General features: G+C 34.8%; 1 protein-coding gene across 1 annotated transcript; it reads left to right on the top strand.

Moving 5' to 3' along the window:
* The first annotated feature begins 392 nt into the window (after positions 1 to 392).
* Positions 393 to 7,503, top strand: LOC110913050 (ABC transporter B family member 19). The gene is made up of 10 exons (XM_022157918.2): positions 393 to 665; positions 736 to 790; positions 1,428 to 1,603; positions 1,908 to 2,108; positions 2,200 to 2,459; positions 3,234 to 3,547; positions 4,351 to 4,577; positions 4,685 to 5,028; positions 5,125 to 5,576; positions 5,866 to 7,503. The coding sequence occupies exons 1-10, from the start codon at positions 408 to 410 to the stop codon at positions 7,329 to 7,331; spliced, it is 3,753 nt and encodes a 1,250-aa protein (XP_022013610.1). The 5' UTR covers positions 393 to 407; the 3' UTR covers positions 7,332 to 7,503.
* Positions 7,504 to 20,063: the final 12,560 nt, after the last annotated feature.

The raw sequence follows: 20,063 nt of genomic DNA, 5'->3' as shown, positions 1-20,063 counted from the left end.
TGAAATAGTATTTGTAAAGAATCCAGAACCGAAGGAATTTAGCATGAACCTTAGAATCACAAAAAAATACATATGAAACTGGCGCTATTAAAGTAGACCAAGTAAGCAAATATGGCACATTAACTACGTCACAAAGTATATCCTCAAATAGGACGGCTGACTTATAAACAAGACAACAACATTGTGATTTCCTTGCATCAATATCACAACTTGTCATTGTCGAAAAACAAACATGTAAAACAACGGTTTATCTGTCACGTTCTTCTTATATTACAAAGCCAAGCGAATATGCACTTGTGATTCTCAGATTCGTCTTTACTTTATGTATATATTCAATATAAAGGATAATATAAATATAATGGTATGTAAAGAAAGAAAGAAAGAAACACACTCTAGTTGCATGCAAAATGAGGAAAGTTGGCTCACAAGAGATCATAGATGATGATGATGATGAAAAGGTGGTTTTAAATGATCAACCATTGTCATTCTTTAAACTTTTAAGCTATGCAGATGCAGTCGATTACACGCTAATGGCGTTTGCATCTTTGGGTTCGGTTATTCATGGCCTTGCACAGCCACTTGGTTATCTCCTACTAGGAAAAGCCATAAATGCGTTTGGTAACAATATAAATGATGATGTTGCCATGGTTAAAGCCCTCAAGAAGGTAACCATATAACAACTTTTGGTGCCCTTTTGTGTCTTTTATTAGTTTAACGGTTCGGTTTTGGTTTCAGGTTATACCATTTGTATGGTACATGGCTTTCGCTACGTTTCCAGCTGGAGTTATAGGTGAAGCTTTTAAATTAGAAGCTTGTAGTTTTCACTTATGCTTAAAAAAAAATTAAATAAAAAGACAACCAATTTTGTGGTTCTCGAAACAACTCACCCCAATATATACAAGGGATTGTAAGAAAACTTAAAATATACCAGAAAACTTCAAGAAATCATTTGTAAACAAGATAATTTTTTGTTTTTTTAATTCTTTTTATATGTTATTGATGTTTGCCAAACCAAATGTATGTAGTTCGCTAGACACATACATGTAAATCATAAAGTACTTACATATAGTATGAGATACATATCGTGAGCTACGTAGCTTTGGCGAATTGCACACACATATGTATGTATATATATATATATATATATATATATATATATATATAGTGTGACGTTAAACGGAGAACACTAGAAAGTTGAGGAACCGGGAACCATGCATTTAACATGTTAAATATATATCACAAGAATTCAATTTAAAATAATAAAAAAAAATGTTTTATATTTTTTTTCAAAGCTTCTGCATATAAAGATGTGTATGGTTGAAGATTACCTTATATCGAAACATTTGAAAGGTTAAATTGGTTATCCGAAATAAAAATATTACAAAATGTCTTAATATGTTCGGTTTGGTTTGGTTTGGAATGTGCAGAAGTTGGAGGGTGGATGTATGCAAGTGAGAGACAAGTTACGAAATTGAGGTTAGCATATCTGAAAGCAGTTCTTAAACAAGAGATAGGTGCTTTCGATACAGAATTGACAAACGGGAAAATCATCACCGGTATTAGTAGTCACATGAGTATAATACAAGATGCTATTGGCGAGAAGGTACTTACTTACTACCCTTAGATGTCACAATATGTCGCGCATCCGGTTTGGGTCCATTCGGGTTGACCCATAACACTTTCTATCTACAACTTTCCGTTCTTGTATAAATATTGTCGACTACAAAAAAATACATAGTTCCAATAATAATCTAAGTTTTTCAAAAGCAAAATAATTACAAGGTTTTATGCATATAAAATTGTGTTTGGGCAAGCCACCCTCATCCTGCCAACCCGTTTTGACGCGTTGTTTTCTGTTAAGCTATTTTTTTAGTTTAACATGTATGTATGTATGTAATTGTACACAGTTGGGCCATTTTCTGTCATGTTTCGCCACCTTTTTTACGGGAGTAATAATAGCTTTTATATCATGTTGGGAAGTATCATTGCTCACCTTATTGGTTGTTCCTATGATTCTCATAATTGGAGCCACTTATACAAAGAAAATGAACTCCATTTCAACCACAAAAGCCACATACCTTGCGGAAACCACAATCATGGTCGAACAGGTAAATTCTTATCCTTTCCATCACAAACACGTTTTAGATCGAGGTGGTAGTGTTTTGAAAGTTGAGTTGGATTGGATTGGATTGTTTACAGACGGTTTCTCAGATCAGAACAGTGTTTGCTTTTGTTGGAGAAAACTCGGCGATAAAATCATTCTCAGAATGCATGCAGAGACAATTGATTATTAGCAAAGGAGAAGCGTTGATTAAAGGAGTTGGAACTGGAATGTTTCAAACAGTGACATTTTGTTCATGGGCTCTCATTGTGTGGATTGGAGCCATTGTTGTTGTAGCCAAAAGAGCTAAAGGAGGTGATGTTATAGCAGCAGTCATGAGCATACTCTTTGGAGCCATGTAAGAATCAAATTATACATATATATTATATGCATATATGATTTGAATTATTATTATTATTATTATTATTATTATTATTATTATTATTATTATTAATAATAATAATTATTATTATTAGGGGAATTGGCCTGTAATAATCCCACCTAGACCGTATTGGCCGTTAATAATCCCACCTCAGAATATTCCCCCAACCAGTCCCACCTTTCACCTATTTTTCCTACAATGGTCCCCCGTTAAAAAAACTTAACGGAGTTAAGCTTTTTTTCCAAATTACAAACAGATTTTTTAGGGCTTTTGATCAGAACGATGATATGAGTCCATTGATGTAAAACTTACTTCGAAATGGTGCTCCAAGTGACTTGATTTTGGTTAATTGGAAATTTAAACACCCGAATTGAAGCGCCGTTTTCATCGTTTGGAGCACCGTTTCGAAACAAGTTTTACATCAACGGACTCGTATCGTCGTTCTAATCAAAAGCCCTATAAAATATGTTTGTAATTTGGCAAAACGCTTAACTCCGTTAAGTTTTTTTAACGGGGGACCATTGTAGGGAAAATAGGTGAAAGGTGGGACTGGTGGGGGGAATATTCTGAGGTGGGATTATTAATGGACAATAAGGTCTAGGTGGGATTATTACAGGCCAATTTCCCTTATTATTATTATTATTATTATTATTATTATTATTATTATTATTATTATTATTATTATTATTATTATTATTATTATTATTGTTGTTGTTAATGTTATTGTTATTGTTATTGTTATTATTGCAGATCAATCACATATGCAGCACCCGATATGCAAATCTTTAATCAAGCAAGAGCAGCAGGGAAAGAAGTGTTTGAGGTGATTAACAGAAAATCTGCTATAAGCTATGATGGAAAAGGGAAGACACTTGACAAAATTAATGGAACTATTGAAATTCGCGATGTGCATTTCGCTTACCCATCACGCCAAGAAAAACTAATTCTTCAAGGCTTTTCGTTATATATCCCAACCGGAAAGGTTGTCGCTTTAGTAGGTAGTAGCGGCTGCGGGAAAAGCACCATTATTTCTCTAGTGCCAAGATTTTACGATCCCGAGAAAGGTTTGCATCCACCCACACCTAGAGTTGGCAAGATGGTCGGGGCGGGTCGGGTAATGGATAAATACACTTTTTACTACGTTTTTTGCCCCTTTTTTGTACAATAAATATTTTTACAACTATATTGTTATAGTTATTGAAAAAAAACGATTCAGAAGGTTCTATGTATTAAAAACAAACTATGGGTGATTTTTTTACCAGTTAAAGATTAAAATAGCTCATATTGATCCATTTGTAAGTAAATGGGTTGTAATTGCCTCCTATATCCACATAAGTAAAAAAGGCAATTTCAATCCATTTACATATGAATGGGTTAGATTACGTTTTATTTGTAACAGGGTATATATGTCAAAAGACACCCAAAATGTGTTTTAACACATAAAACCTTGTAAATCATTTTCTTGAAAAAAAAAAGACAATTACTGAAAAAGAATAATGGATTTTAATAATCTTAACTATTAATCATTGTCCGGTGCAGTTCCAACTTAAAAAATAGTCAATGGTGGTCCCACATTTTCACATATTGTAAACCAATGGACCACCACTAGTTATTTTTTAAGTTGGGACCGTTGCCGGCCAACAGCTAATAGTTGAGATTATTAAAATCCATTATTCTTATCGAAAACAATTGTAATCAGTTTTGACAAAATTTATAAAAAGTTCAAATACTTTGGACAGAAGGGGGTTCATGACAACCCGAATGAGAAACTTGCACGTTTTGATCCGTAGCCCAACCTGACCACACATTTTTGCCACTTTTAGATCATTTGTTACTAAAAATATTATATAAATCTCGTGACGTTTAGGTGAGGTGCTAATCGACGACCATAACGTGAAGGATCTTAATATAAAGTTTTTAAGGTCAAATATAGGAGCAGTTTCACAGGAGCCTGCGCTCTTTTCGGGCACAATCAAAGATAACATGAAAGTAGGAGGAAACAAAGACGTCGATGATGAACAGATCCAACGAGCATCAGTTATGGCAAATGCACACACTTTCATATCCCAACTCCCAAATCAGTACCTAACAGATGTAAGTTTTATTAAGTAACTAACTAACTAACCAGATAATTTAAATTTGCTGACATGTCCATGTGTATACATACTTAAGACGCTGACGTGGATTTTTGTAATAATAAGGTAGGACAAAGGGGTGTACAGTTATCAGGAGGCCAAAAGCAGAGAATCGCTATTGCGCGAGCCATATTAAAAGACCCTCCGATTTTGTTGCTTGATGAGGCAACAAGCGCGCTCGATTCAGAATCTGAAAAACTGGTTCAAGATGCCCTTGAGAGTGCAATGAAAGGAAGAACAGTTATTTTGATTGCACACAGGATGTCAACAATTGTTAATGCAGACATGATCGTTGTCGTACAAAATGGACAAGTTACAGAGACGGGAACTCACAGAAATTTGCTAAAAACCAGCGAATTTTACCGCAATTTGTTTAGCATGCAGAATATCAGTACAGAAGCCGAACCGAGGTTGGTATTAGACCCTTTTTTTTGCCAAGACTTTAGATAAAACACAACCCGAATCTGCCATATGTATTTACTGATTCAAATTGTGTTGCTTAACAGTTCTGTAAATCCCATTAAAGAGACAGAAATAACAGATCCCGTTAACGAGACGGAAATAAAAGAGCAACAGGCTTCTGATCAACTTGATACGCCTATAGAAACGAACAAGCTCCTTAAAGATACTCCCAAGAAAGATGAACAAGATGGAAGTGTGAACAAAGATATATTTTTCAGAATCTGGTTCGGTTTGAATAACCAAGAGTTTATAAAGATTGGTGTAGGCTCTTTTGCTGCTGCATTTTCCGGCATTTCAAAACCGGTTTTCGGATTCTTTATTATAACCATCGGAGTTGCATATTTTAAAAGTGGGGCTAAAGAGAAAGTTGGATGGTATTCATTGCTATTTTCTGCAATCGGCTTGCTTTCGCTTTTCAGCCATACTGTGCAGCATTATTTTTATGGAGTAATCGGAGAGAAAGCGATGACAAATCTTCGACAAGCTTTGTATTCAGGTACTTCATTCAATCAACTATCCTCTATAGAAACAGGTTGATTAAAGTTGTGTTTTTTCGCTAACGGGTCAACGGGTGATATTAAAAAAATGAGCTTAAAAGGAGATGGGTCAAACGGGCCGAAAGTTGTCCAAAGTGTTTTTTAATGCATAAAACATGTGTGACCCGCCCATTTAAAAGGAGATGGGTCAACCCGGTCTGTTTTGGCCCATTAATCAACATGTGTGACCCGCCCGTTTGTCACCTCTATATGTAAAATGACAAAAAGTTGTGTATTTACATCTTGCAGCTGTACTAAGAAATGAACTAGCATGGTTTGACAAGCCCGAAAACAGTGTCGGTTCGCTAACCTCACGAATCATAAATGAAACATCCACAGTCAAGACCATAATATCTGACCGGATGGCAGTCATTGTGCAATGTATTTCCTCGATATTAATAGCAACCGTGGTTAGCATCCAAGTCAACTGGCGGATGGGTCTGGTAGCTTGGGCAGTTATGCCATGCCACTTCATAGGCGGTTTAATTCAAGCGAAATCCGCCAAAGGATTCTCCGGAGACACGGCTGCAGCACATTCAGAGGTCGTCGCACTTACTTCCGAATCAGCAACCAACATAAGAACCGTTGCTTCGTTCTGCCACGAAGAACGCATACTTGAGAAGGCTAAATTGTCGCTAGACTCGCCACTAAAAAAGAGCCGAAAACAAAGTTTATGGTATGGATTGATTCAAGGTGTGTCCCTTTGCTTATGGAACATTGCTCATGCTGTTGCATTATGGTATTCAACCGTGTTAGTCGAAAAAAAGCAAGCGAGCTTCGAAGATGGAATCCGGTCATACCAGATCTTCTCCCTAACCGTACCTTCGATCACCGAGCTATGGACTCTAATCCCGACCGTTATCTCAGCCGTCAATGTACTAACTCCAGTGTTCCAAACCTTAGACCGAAAAACTGAAATCCAACCCGATGAACCCGAGAACCCACCTTCCAAGACCATCATCGGTCAAATCGAGTTTCAAAACATCGATTTCAGCTACCCATTACGTCCGGAAGTGAAGATACTTGATAACTTCAGCATGCGAATCGAACCGGGGGCAAAGGTGGCTCTCGTAGGACCAAGCGGAGCCGGAAAGTCCTCAGTGTTAGCTCTGATATTAAGATTCTACGTTCCATCAAAAGGAATGATATTAATTGATGGAAGGGACATAACAGAATACAATCTGAGGAAACTAAGGAAGCAGATCGGGTTAGTGCAGCAAGAACCACTGTTGTTCAGCAGCTCCATCAGGGACAACATATGTTACGGAAACGAAACAGCTTCCAAAAGCGAAATCATCGAGGTTTCGAAAGAAGCAAACATTCATGATTTTGTAAGTAATCTGCCAGACGGGTACGACACAGTGGTGGGAGAAAAGGGGTGTCAGCTTTCGGGTGGACAGAAACAAAGGATTGCGATTGCTCGGAGTCTGTTAAAGAGGCCTGCGATCATGCTTCTTGACGAGGCAACTAGCGCGCTCGATGCAGAGTCGGAGAGAGCTGTGGTGAGTGCGTTGGAATCGATCAACAGGAATGGAACCAGTGGGGTGCAGACTACACAGATTACGGTGGCGCACCGGCTTTCGACGGTTGTACACTCGGACACCATAGTTGTTATGGAGAAAGGTAGAGTGGTGGAGATGGGTACACATTCGGATCTGGTTGCAGTATCTGAAGGTGTTTATTCAAGATTCTACAGGATTCAGAGCATGAGGTAGAAGAGAAACAAGTTATAACGGTACTCAATGTGCACGGGTGGGCATCGTATGTTATCATGTCATATGCTACTAGGAAGGAAGGAAGTTAGTTATTTATAACAACGTTGTTGTTTTATAAAAGGGACTCTAAGGAGTTCATTTCCCATAACCAATGAAATTCTCATCTTTGATATTGTCATAGTGGTTTATAAATTAATATAAATAAAAGAGTTAGATTAATGTCAATTTTACAATTTTAATTTTAATATATTATCTAATCTCTAATAAACTATATTCCAACTAATATAACTTAGGGATATTAGATTTAAATAACTCTAATTTTCATCAATTGGTCGATAACACTTCCAACTTTCGATATGTACCACACCAATCCCAACTTTCAACTTATTACCCGATAGCACTCCTACACTAACCCATCACTAACCCAGTTTGCTCACTTCAACTGCCATGTCATCAAAAAAGCCAAGTCATATGCAACGTCAGCTGCCATGTTATCAAAAAGCCAAGTCAGATGCCATGTCAGTTGCCACCTCAGCTGCCATATCATCAAAAAATTCCAAGTCATGTGCCACGTCAACACACAAGTGCTACATCAGTAAAAAACTAACTGGGTTAGTTTTTAGCTAGTTTGGAAGTGCTATCGGCCAACAAGTTGAAAGTGGGATTGGTGTTGTACAAATCGAAAGTTGGGAGTGTTATCGGCCAATCGATGAAAGTTAGGGTTATTTAAATCCAATATCCCTATAATTTACTACAAGTAACTTCTATTTTGTTTAATTGTTATTACATCTAATCTCTAATAAACTATTCGCACTAATATAGTTTACTACACGTAACTTCTATTTTGTTTAATCGTTGTTACGTTTAACTACAATTACCACATTGCAATTTTTTTCGTTCTATTTTGTTATCATTAACAAACAAATATATTTTACTACAATTAAAAAAATGTAACTGAATACAGATAACGATTAAACATAACAAAATACAGTTATGCCTTTTATATTAATGTATATATTTTAGATTTATAATGTTATGAATATTTTTTAATAAACTTAATATATTGTACAATAATTAACTAATACATTAAAAACTAAAATATATTATTAAAATATAACGTTGTAGGGTTTTTTTTTATCTAAAATTTGAAATGATTTGTATGTTGGATTTTGGATACTTAAAACAAAAATCTTTATCGTTGATTCAAATATGTCGTAGATTCTTCAATATATTAGATGAAAATTATTTCATTATTTCATTACCTTATTGGCTAAGGATGTAGAAATAATAAAAAAAAGTTTCATATATAATTGATGAATGTTACGAGCTCTTTACAAGCAGGTTAGGTCTTACTTAAAAATAAACAATTTTCATTATTCAACCAGTGTATACACGGGAGTACAAAAGGAAATCATCAATCTAGTATTTTTTTTTTGTATTTAATAAAAATGTTGAGTAAATTACAAAAATTGTCATTTATATTGACACCTGATTGCAAATTATGTCTTTTACCTTCAAAAAGTACAAAAAACGTACTCGATGTTTGCAAACACTTGCACGTTACGTCCTTTGACCCTGACTTAGTTAATTTTTTTGGTTAAATCTAACCAGGTGGATCCCATCTGAGGGCAAATTAGTCTTTTACCAATTTTTTTTAAGTATTTTAATAAATAAACAAAATCAAATTTAAAAAATTTATATATACACGTATACCATTTATTTCATATATGCCTATTCTCTATCTATCTCTCTCTCAACCTTCACTCACCACAACCATACTTATATGATTATAATGTCACACCCCAACCAACGGCGGAAAGATCAGAACGAGACAAAATGTGGATGTTCAAAACTTCATAACATACTATTGATGACAATAATTAAAACAACAATTTTTCATTTCATTTCTAATTCAAAGGTACAACGTTTGAAACAAAATTACAACAACTTGTTCATAACATAATCAAACAAAAGGAAATACAAAACATGGATATTAAATGTGTTTCTAATCCACCCTAAGTAGATTTCTTCAAGCATCGCCATACCTTTCCTGCAACATGTATTAAAGTATATGTCAACACAAAAGGTTGGAAAACATACAAGTTTCTTTTTACATAGCATATAATAAAAAGTTTCTCAAATCCAATATGAAAATTCATGTACTAAGTTAAATTACATACTAATATGCACAACCTAAGTGTCAAACCAAAGATTACACGTGAGTAAACTAGACGAGTGAGTAAACTAAGAACAAGAAAATAAATCTTCTAATTCACCAAGACAACCAAGTGAGTAAACTAGACGAGTGCATTTCAAACATGGATAATGTTTGAAGACTTGATCTAGTTTGTTCACTTTGTTTACTTGAAAGATGTATGGTGACTTAGGAAATGAACTAACTAATTTGCTAAGTAATCAAGTGAGGTAGGTGGTACCATAGTTGTAGAACCTAAGTCCCATTGCTCACACCTTTAACCATAACACAAATTCTTCAACACTGAAGGTTGAAGTCTTTGTTTGGTTTTTTACTTACATAGAGACCGCTTGGGGTCTTTGAAACATAAAGTAAAAAGGTGTTTTCTAGAATGATACCTTAACTCAAGCCCCTCAACATGTAGATTAGATAGGGAGAAGGTTTGGTGCATGTTCATCCAAGAAAGACAAGTAAAGGTTGAAGTAAGTTGAAGCTTAACAAAAAGGAATTTTAATCTTACTTTGGACCTCAACAATGGTGATGTACCACCTTTGTTTACCTTGGTAAACAGTAGGTAACATCCCTAGAGGTTATCTAAGTAGATTGAAGAAGAAAAACAGAAATAAATGAAGAAGGAAGTGAGTTGAAATCTCAACTGAACACTAAAACTTTCTTCTCAAAGTTGCAAAGATTCTTGAGAATTCTTGAGTGTTTGAGAGTATAATAAGGTTGTGGAAAGTGAAAATGTGTTGGAGGGGGCTTGGTTTTATAGGTAAGGATTAGGGTTTCGGCTTAAAGAAGGTTAGAAGGTGATTGGAGAAGAAAGGAGGTGGAAAAGGGGTCAAATCCACGAGGTAGAAACAATTTTGCCCGCTAGACATGGCTTGCAGACCGTAAGACTTATGTCTTGCGGTCCATAAGGCATGTTGTATTTAAAAAAAAATCAATTTTGGACCTTGATGTTTGGTGGTTTGTCTGATTATGCAATATCCTTAAGGTGTTAAGTGGTTTAGGGCATTTTAAGGTACTTTAAGGCATTTATATCCTCAAGGTGTAAAGTATGATGTTTGGTTTCGTATATAAAACACGTATTCGAGATTGATTATGTATCATGTGTGTACGAATAAACAAGTATCAATAAAATGAAATTTCCATTATGATCAACGTCACGAGATTACAAAGATTGAAATGAAATACGAATACAAGCTTTCTAAAAGTATAAAGTGTGAAAATACGAAAGGTTACATATAATGAATGCATATATGTTACATATATATTTTGTGTAACGCCCTGCTTTTTCATACTTTCCATTATTAGAAAGCTCGCCTTGTAATGCTAGTTTTGGAAATCTTGTATTATTGTAGTCGTCTTTTCGTTGTAAAATCCGAGACTTGGATCATAAATAAAATTCGTATTTCTTTAAATTCACCTTCTACATATTCATACATGTTCATACGTTCGAATTCATTGTACATCGAATCCTTATTTGTAATTCATACTCATACGATACTTATTCACGATACATGTCCATGCTTGTCCTTAAATTGTTGATACTTAAAAACCCCTAATAATATACTTATTTATACAACGATTAATCATCTAATATGTGACATATACTTGTCACTTACAAACTTGTTACATACTTATACATTACACTTTTTACCTAGTTAAATCATGTTTTATTTCATATTTTACCTTGTTACAAGTTAGGGGAAACATTGTTGCATATTATTACACAACTTAATTAACAAAATTACTCATTATAATGTTTTAAAAATAAAAAAATAAAGAAATATGGCAGCCCCAATTCAGCAAAATTCAGCCCCATATGGTTGGGTTTTGTGGGCTTGTTTCAAGGTTTAACCCCTTCTAAACACTTCCAAAACCCAACCCATTGAAACCCTAATCCTTCCCCCTATAAATACCACTTATAACCAGCCTCCCTACCACTTTTGCAACACTAAAAACTCTCAAAACATCATCCAAACCGTAGCTGAAAGCAAGGGTTCGAGCAGATTGACACCTCTTCACGAAAATGAGCATAACTCACTCAATTCTTATCCGATTCACTCAATTCTTTTTGCTACTTCTTTGTATTGACCTTAGCTACGTTTCCATGGGTTTTCCCTGGAAAATCAGAGCCTGGAACGTCACCAAAAGGGCTCCAAAGTTGACTGATTTTTCTGTTCATGTTTCAATCTTTGATAAACTTGTTTAAACTTGAGGAAACTCATCTCAAACCTATGTCCTTATGCTTATAACCACATCTATGGTTAGTTAGGCTTAAAAACAAGGTTGAGACATTCAAAATCAGAGGTATAAATGATGTGTGTAAAATGCAACATATAAATTACATCAAATGAGGCATAAAACTAACCCTTTTTAAGTACTAATGTTGGAAAAAGAGTGTTTTGTCTTCCTTTTGTATTTTCAGGATTAAAAGAGCTCAAATTTACAAAAGAAGCAAAAAGACAGCTAAATCTAACACAAATACAAGAAAAGGAACATAAGTGGATTGCCCGACCCCTCAACGGCATCCTCCCAAGCGAAATAGAGAAGGCAGAAGACTGAACACGCCCCGTGCTCAGCCAGCATGGGGCCGTGCCCAAGAAGCAGCAGAAAAGACAAACCTATAGAAGCTTCTATTGCCCACCACGGGGTCGTGCCCAGTGAACACGGGGGCGTGGCGAAAGTACACCAGGCGCATTAATTGTAATTGCGAATTACAATTAATGAAGAGAGAGAGAGTGTCAGACAGGCACGGGGCCGTGTCCAGCGGACACGGGGCCGTGCCCAGCCTTCTGTTTAGCCTATAAATAGGAGTGCTTGGTTTCATTGCAACTCGTGCCTTGGCACACCACCTCTCTCACACTTCATCCACCACCCACCACCATCACAACACCATCATCCACCACCATCATCCATTATCCATCATAGAGTGTGTGAGTCATCTCGGGATCCAAGATTGATCGTAAGAGTTCTTGACAATCAAGGCCATGTTTTCCTAAGTCTCTTACATCACTTGGTGAAGACAAGTGTTTAGTATAATACTTTTTATTTTTAATCTTTTGCACTTTTTATTTGGTTTTGTATTAATGACTTTAATAACTAGTTGCTTATGTTGAAGGTGATCTTTCCTTATCGTTTGTCCGTGGTGTCTTGGTATTATTTTACTGTCTATATAAAATAAAAGATTTTCACCATTCATATCTCCACGGTCTATATGGAGGTATGTTGACTACCTGGTCGGGGGTTAAGGGAACGGTTTGGTAAGGGTCTTGCCCTTGTTCAGCGTTTAGAGGTCCTGCAAGGGACCTGGGTCAAATTTAGTAGGATCTCCTTCAATGCCCATAGGTATTGGATGGCGGGGATCCAAACTCTTTGACCCCCTCATAAGTTAACTACTATTAATACTATAACCCGGCTATTTAGGACTGTATCCATGCTGACTCAGACTACTTAGTCGAGGGTAACGTCACCTCCAAAAGAGGGGCCTACCATGATTTGCATTAATAACTTAATTCATTATCTTTCAATAATCCGACCCTTTAGGATTGTATCCTTGCTGACTCAAACTACTGGGTTGAGGGTAACGTCGCCTTAAAAAGAGGGGCCTACTACAATAACTAAGATAATCTCTTAAACAAGTGCAAAAGTGCGAAAATAATCAAAGGTTATACTAATACACGAGTCGGATCCAAGTGATTCATCTTGTCTATCTGTTTTTATTTTTATTTTATTTTTCAGCATTTAGTTAGTTTTCATTTTCTTAGTTTAAAAAAAATCTTTTCTAACTTTTTAATTTGATTAGACGTTGAGGATAAACCGGTACTAAAAGCTCTTGTGTCCTTGGACGACCTCGGTATCTTACCAACACTATACTACGTCCACGATGGGTGCACTTGCCCATATGTGTGTTTAGTGTTAGTGAATATCGTGTTTTATAAATTTAAAACTTGGCTAAAAGTGTAAAAAGGGCTTAAATATACATCTAAAATATATACACACTAGCAGGCATCAATAAACCTCACAAACTTTCTGTTTTGTTCAAGGGTTTAGCCCACAAGTGATGTTCAAATTCAAGACTTGATTTTTGTGTGATTTAGGATTAACTTGGGTTATCCTACTTAAAAAATCCACACATTACTTGATGATTTCTCTTAGATTAGTGTTTAATATTCTTGTATTATTTATAGTTCATAACCTTCCTTGTATGTTTTTACATCAAGTGTAGTGGTGAACCATAAGAGGTACCTAAATGGAAGCTTGTTCTTCCTACCTCCTACATGAATTCTATGACACAATAGAGGTACCTAAATGAAGATTTATCTTCTACCTCATGCTTGACTAATGGACTAAATAATACATATAATACTTATACATATATATACTATTCGAATCCTTGATGATGGACTTGTGTTCATTCGTCAAGATATTAGAATAACATCATCTAAGACATAAGACTTGTTACGATTCTAATGAGTATATTACTCATGAAAACATTAACCCTTGAGGTTTTATAGTATCAAGAACAAGTGCTTGGTGTTAAAGGATGATTACTTTCGAATACCTATATTCTTGTGTTTTAACTTCCTAAATCCCTACACGAACATATTCAACCTTCTAACCTCATCAACTTCGTCACATTGGATAATTGGAAAGCATATGCAAATTTTGTGAGTATACTCGCAACCCCCTTTTTATGTTTACCACTTTTTGGGGTGTAACATGTTTAACTATTAAACTACACTTAAACTTATTCTTTATGCAATGCACGAAAACAATCCTTATACATGAATACAATGTTATGATACTTGATGCTTACGTGGACCATACTTATGTGATATGTTTTAGTCATTAGCTTTCATAAGCCTCAATTTGACATGTATAGCGCTATAGGAGTAACGCACCGCCCCCTTAAACTTGTGGTCATGTCGAATTAACTAAACTTTCTTGCGTAAACAGAGGATTGGTTAGAAATATTGCATGCCATGTTAGGTTGATCTTGTATAAACAAAGTTGTCATGTGGATTCGTTTTTAAACTTTATACTTATACTTATTCATAAACTTGTATACTTGCCTTTGCTTTTGCATTGAATTGTATTTTAAACATGTTACAGGTTGAGGATTGATGGTGCTATGAAAACGGACTAGCAAAGATGCCTAGATACTCACTTAGACATTTAGGTTTAAAGTGTTGTATCAATTTTGTTATTATCATGTTTGAACAATGTTGTTATTTGAATTCTTGTAATGTTTTGACAATTTATCTATGAAATGAAATCGGTTGAATTAAATATCGTCACAAATACTGTTATGAAGTCTCTTGCAATCTATTTCGTCTCACTCCGATGTTTCCGCCATCGGTTGGGGTGTGACATTTTGTTATTAGAAAGTAGGATATCTAATAATAGTAGAGTAACATTTGTATAATTTATAAGAAAATCGAGATATATAACAAAGACATTTTTTTATACTTAGAATTCTTTTATTATTTATAAAACCACTCTCACATTAGATTCTTTATCTCTATCTTTATCTTACTCATAAACACATATTTTATTGTTTAATCTCAATTTTATGCATTCATAAAATTATATAGATAGATGAATAGTCACTTCCTAAATATAGAGGGTCACTGTTGCCTTTTATGAACTTTTTATAAATTTATATAGATTCCCAAAGATGTACGTTTTAGTTATTTTTTCTATTTTCTATATGTTTATCAAGAAAGTGGCTTTTAGAAGCTCTAATTGAATGTTATTATAGGCTAACAATAATTATTTCATGTATGAAAAAACTGTGTATTATAATAAAATAAGATGTATAGAAAGCGAGTTATTTCATGTATGAAAAAATGGCTTTTAGAAGCTCTAATGTGAATGTTCTTATAGGAAACAAGAGTTATTTCATGTATGAAAAAACTTTGTGTATTATAATAAAGTTAGATGTATAGAAAATGAGTTAATTCATGTATGAAAAACTTTGTATATTATAATAAAGTAAGATGTATAGAAAAAACGACAGTTAAAAAGCTGTTAAATCAATATTATTATTGATTAATATATGTTTTACTTAGAGCTTTGAAGAGTTATTGTAACAACTGATACTAAAATCCATAATTAGGATGGTAATTAGCTATTAAGGAAACCCTAATTAAGAAACCCAAGTAAATCTGCACTAACCCTAAAATTTCCAGAACAATCAGAATCAGGATCAGGGCCCCTAAAACTCAGGGGGGGATAAACCCTATCCAACGATTATCCTCATAACTATTTGTAAAATTCGAAAATTGAAAAACTGTCGACACAGCAAGCCTAGTTACACACGTAGCTACCCTATGAACATAGGTTGCCACTCGCGTAGCGCGACACCTATAGGGGGTACCCCTCGCGCTACGCGACGGTGTCAAATTTCGGGTATAAATAGAGGGGGTTGGGACTTGAATTCTGTCTTTGAAACGACGTAAAAACTCGCTGTGTACGTCAAGATATAGCAGAAACAATACAACAAACACACACAATTCACGAATCGCTGCCGCAATCAGGGTATAACTCGATCGCTATTACGATTCAACGTCCGATCGATTATAACTATCCAACGATAGTCCAGGTGCTGCTCAATTGAGCTTGTACTTTGATTATTCGTCGTGATTTCGACTTGAATATTAGAGTGCTGTTCGAATTCGGACTATGCTTTGTTATTCGTTGTGAATCCGATTGAATTATCGAGTATTGCACTGATTAATCGCTGTGAAGGTTTAATCTCGTGAATTGACGTAACTGCTATTAAGTTACCTACCTAGTTGTGTGCACTAGGTTACAAGGATAAATCAATAGGCTAAGTTCTGCCTGTATAAGTCTGCAATATATCAAGGCTTATCTGTAGACTAAACTTTGGCCGTATGAAACTGCATGATTATAATGTGAGTCATTCCTCTTTTATAAACTCTTTTCTCACAGTCTGTGAGTCATTCTTCTTTTTAAACTGTTTTCTCACAGTTTGTGAGTAAGTATTACAATACCTCAAATTATTTTCAAAGTGTTATAATTACAGGGATTAAGTCGTGGTTATCTTAACCGCTGGTTAGTGGGGTATTGTGCACATTACTAATTTCTCACCGTTAGGCAATAAGCCCTGACATGGGTTAGGCTAATAAGACCTAACAGTGACAAAACGTCACTAATTGGGTGACTGGACCCAATAGTGGTATGACCATCGTCACACGGGTGGCAAGACCAGATATTAAATAAGATACTGCCATAGTAATCGCTCCTATGCTGTAATTTATAACTAAGGATCGTTTTATAAAACTTGAATGAACTCACTTAGTATTTCCCGCTGACAAAACCTTTTTAAAACACGTTTCAGGTAATCAGAGTATGTTGGAGTAAGAATTGGATCCGGCACCGAAGGCATCAAGAAGTGGCTTATTCTATTAATTAAATCAACTTAAGAAATATTGTTTTTATTAAAAGCTACCTTTGTAAAACATGGAATTTATTCCATCTATTTAAATAAAATCTGGTGTTTTCTAAACTCTGATATTTTTCCTAACTCACGGTCCTGATGAAATTTCCGCTGTTTTTCAAAAATAACCACCGGTACCACGGGACTGCTCACGGCACCCGATTCCGTCCAGGGTGGGTCGGGGGTCGTGACAGAAGGTGGTATCAGAGCCACTGTTTTATGCCTATAAGTGTTGTGATAATAATACTTAAACCTAAATACAAGAGTTAGGAAATTGCTATTAACTGGTAGCACATCTGATATCATACCTTAGTAGAAGCTAAGCCACTCGTTTAAGCAGTTAGGTGTTATAATAATACCTAAGTTTAAACAGAGAATTAGAAACTTAATATTATCTGATAGCACTCTGAATAATATTTAGACTTGAACTTAAGAATTTCGTCTTAAACATAACCTTCAAGATCAAATTACTTATATAAGTATAATGCAATAGATATTGGTAAGCTATAAAAATAACGATTAGCAGGTAATAGCACTTAGTTGCTGTTTATTTTTGTTTCTTGATATTTAGTACAGAATAAAGATATGTATGGAAATACAAATTTCCTTGACTCTACATAAAAGCCCTATTGAAATAGACACTTTTAAAACCTTGAAAAGATACTATTTATGGGAAATAGAAAATTTTCTCCGGCAAGACTGGGTATGGTGTAGCAGACTCTCCAGTTTACCCGGATATACTGAGATTACCTCTCCGGCACGAACCGGGTAAGCAGGTATATAATATGTCAAACAAGTGACAAGATTTCCCTAAATAGTATTATGATCAGATATTTGATTGGGTTTTTGGAAATATGACTTTGTGAATACGTTGACCTGATAAATGGTATGTTTATTTCAACATGTGAAATATGTGATTATATAGATAGGTATATCTATAAGGAAATCCAAAAACCATAAGGATTGACAATTTGAAATAAATCACTAGTATCTGTGTCTAGATTTCTTTATCAGGAATCTCTTTTCCGATATCAAACATTATTCCGATTGATCAATTGTCCCGTAGCTCGTTTGACAAAACAATGGAAACCCATTAAGTTGGGACATCATTAAGAGTAAAAGAAATTCTAAAAGAATTACCATATACGATTTACGCAAATAAAGTTGTGCTAATACACAAGAAAACACATGAAACTTATTAAATTATATGTCCACAAAATCTGAAGATTGCGCTAATCTCGGATTTAATTATTCATTTATTTAAAATTATTTATATTAAATTTGCCTGATTAATTTATTCTATATAAGCAAACATATACTCAGATAATGATACACAAATTCACCTCCTATTCTGATATACTCCCATTTAAGTTTATGTTAGTTTCATTATTTGTAATAATATATCAGTATTTTAAATACTCTGGTTATTATCAGGAACAGATATTGAGTAGCCTAGCCTTAGTTAGGCATGGACTGATCACCTATGCTTAAACAAGGCAGCACTAACCAATATCCAACCATAATAATAACCATTTAATGTATATAAATTAAGTTATCATACTTATTTATTCCAACAGTCAAAAAGAACATTGTGAGCATTTACATGCACTCTTAACCTTGTTAAGAAAAGAGAAATTGTACGCCAAAATCTCGAAGTATGAATTCTGGCTACAGGAAGTGCAATTCTTAGGTCATGTGAAAAATCACAAAGGTATCCATGTGAATCCTTCTAAACTAGAAACAATTACTAAATAGAGGTTTCCGCAAACAGCCATAAAAGTTCGAAGTTTTCTAAATTTAGCTGGATACTATAGACAAATTATTAAAGATTTTTCTAAGATAACTAAACCCTTAACTAAGCTAACCTGTAAAATAGTTAAGTTTGAGTGGGGACCTAGACAAGAAGAAGCTCTTAAGATAGTAAATCAAAGGTTAACAAGTGCTTCACTTTTAGCATTACCAGAAGAAACTGCAGATTTTGAAGTATATTGTGATGCTTCAAAGAAAGTATGCCTTCAGGCACTTGAAAAAGCACGAGGAAAATTATACAACCCATGATTGAGAATTAGGAACTATAATTTTTCCCTCAAGACTTGGAAACATTACCTGTAGATACAATCACAAAAAGCTAAAGGTACGTCTTTGGGCAAAACGAACTAAACATGAGGCAAAGAAGATGAATGGAAATCCTAAATGAATACAACTGTGATATCCAGTATCACGAAGAAAAGCAAATGTAGTTGCAGATGCTTTAAGTCGTAAGCAAAAGTGAGTCCATGCTCTTAGATTAAGATCTACGGTTAGATTTAATGAATCGAAGACGATGCTGAAGGAATGAAAGGACAAGCCAAAGAATTAAAACAAGGAAGTAATAGAATTTGGAGATTCCCTAAGAAAACAATTGGATACTAAGCAGGGAAAATTAAGAAATAAGATTCTAGATAGATCTAGGTATACCATGTACCCAGGTAACAATTAGATATACCAAGATTTAAGAAATAACTTTTGGTGGATAGGAAAAAAAAAATGGACATAGCCAGTCATGTATCTAAGTGTCTCACTTGTTCACAAGTTAAGGCAGAGCACTAGAAACCTTCAGGATTACTCCAACAATTAGAAATGCCTATATGGAAATAGGAACTCTTAACAATAGATTTTGTTACTAAGTTACCCAAAACCAGAAAAGGTAATAATGCGATTTGAGTAATCATGGATTGATTTACCCAAATCAGCTTATCTTCTAAACTATGAAAGAAACCCTTAGCATGGAAAGGTTAACCAAGTTATACGTAGATGAAACAGTATCCCTACATGGAGTCCCACTCTCCATAGTATCGGATAGAGATAGTCGATTTACTTCTCATTTCTGGAAAAGTTTTCAGAAAGCAATGGGAACTCGACTAAATACTGCATATCATCCACAAACAGACGGACAGAGTGAAAGAACAATACAAACTCTAGAAGACATGCCCCGAGCATGTGTAATTGACTTTGGTGGTAATTGGGATAGCCATTTGCCATTAATTAAATTCTCCTATAACAATAATTATCATTCAAGTATCAAAAC

Source organism: Helianthus annuus, chromosome 15 (assembly GCF_002127325.2).
Source record: "Helianthus annuus cultivar XRQ/B chromosome 15, HanXRQr2.0-SUNRISE, whole genome shotgun sequence".
NCBI lineage: Eukaryota > Viridiplantae > Streptophyta > Magnoliopsida > Asterales > Asteraceae > Helianthus > Helianthus annuus.
This window is presented reverse-complemented; position numbering and strand designations above follow the sequence as displayed.

Coding starts and splice junctions, on each gene's coding strand:
- LOC110913050 (XM_022157918.2), top strand. CDS start 408: ATGAGGAAAGTTGGCTCACAAGAGATCATAGATGATGATGATGATGAA. Junction 2,460..3,233: donor AGCATACTCTTTGGAGCCAT/GTAAGAATCAAA, acceptor TTATTATTGCAG/ATCAATCACATATGCAGCAC. Junction 3,548..4,350: donor ATTTTACGATCCCGAGAAAG/GTTTGCATCCAC, acceptor CGTGACGTTTAG/GTGAGGTGCTAATCGACGAC.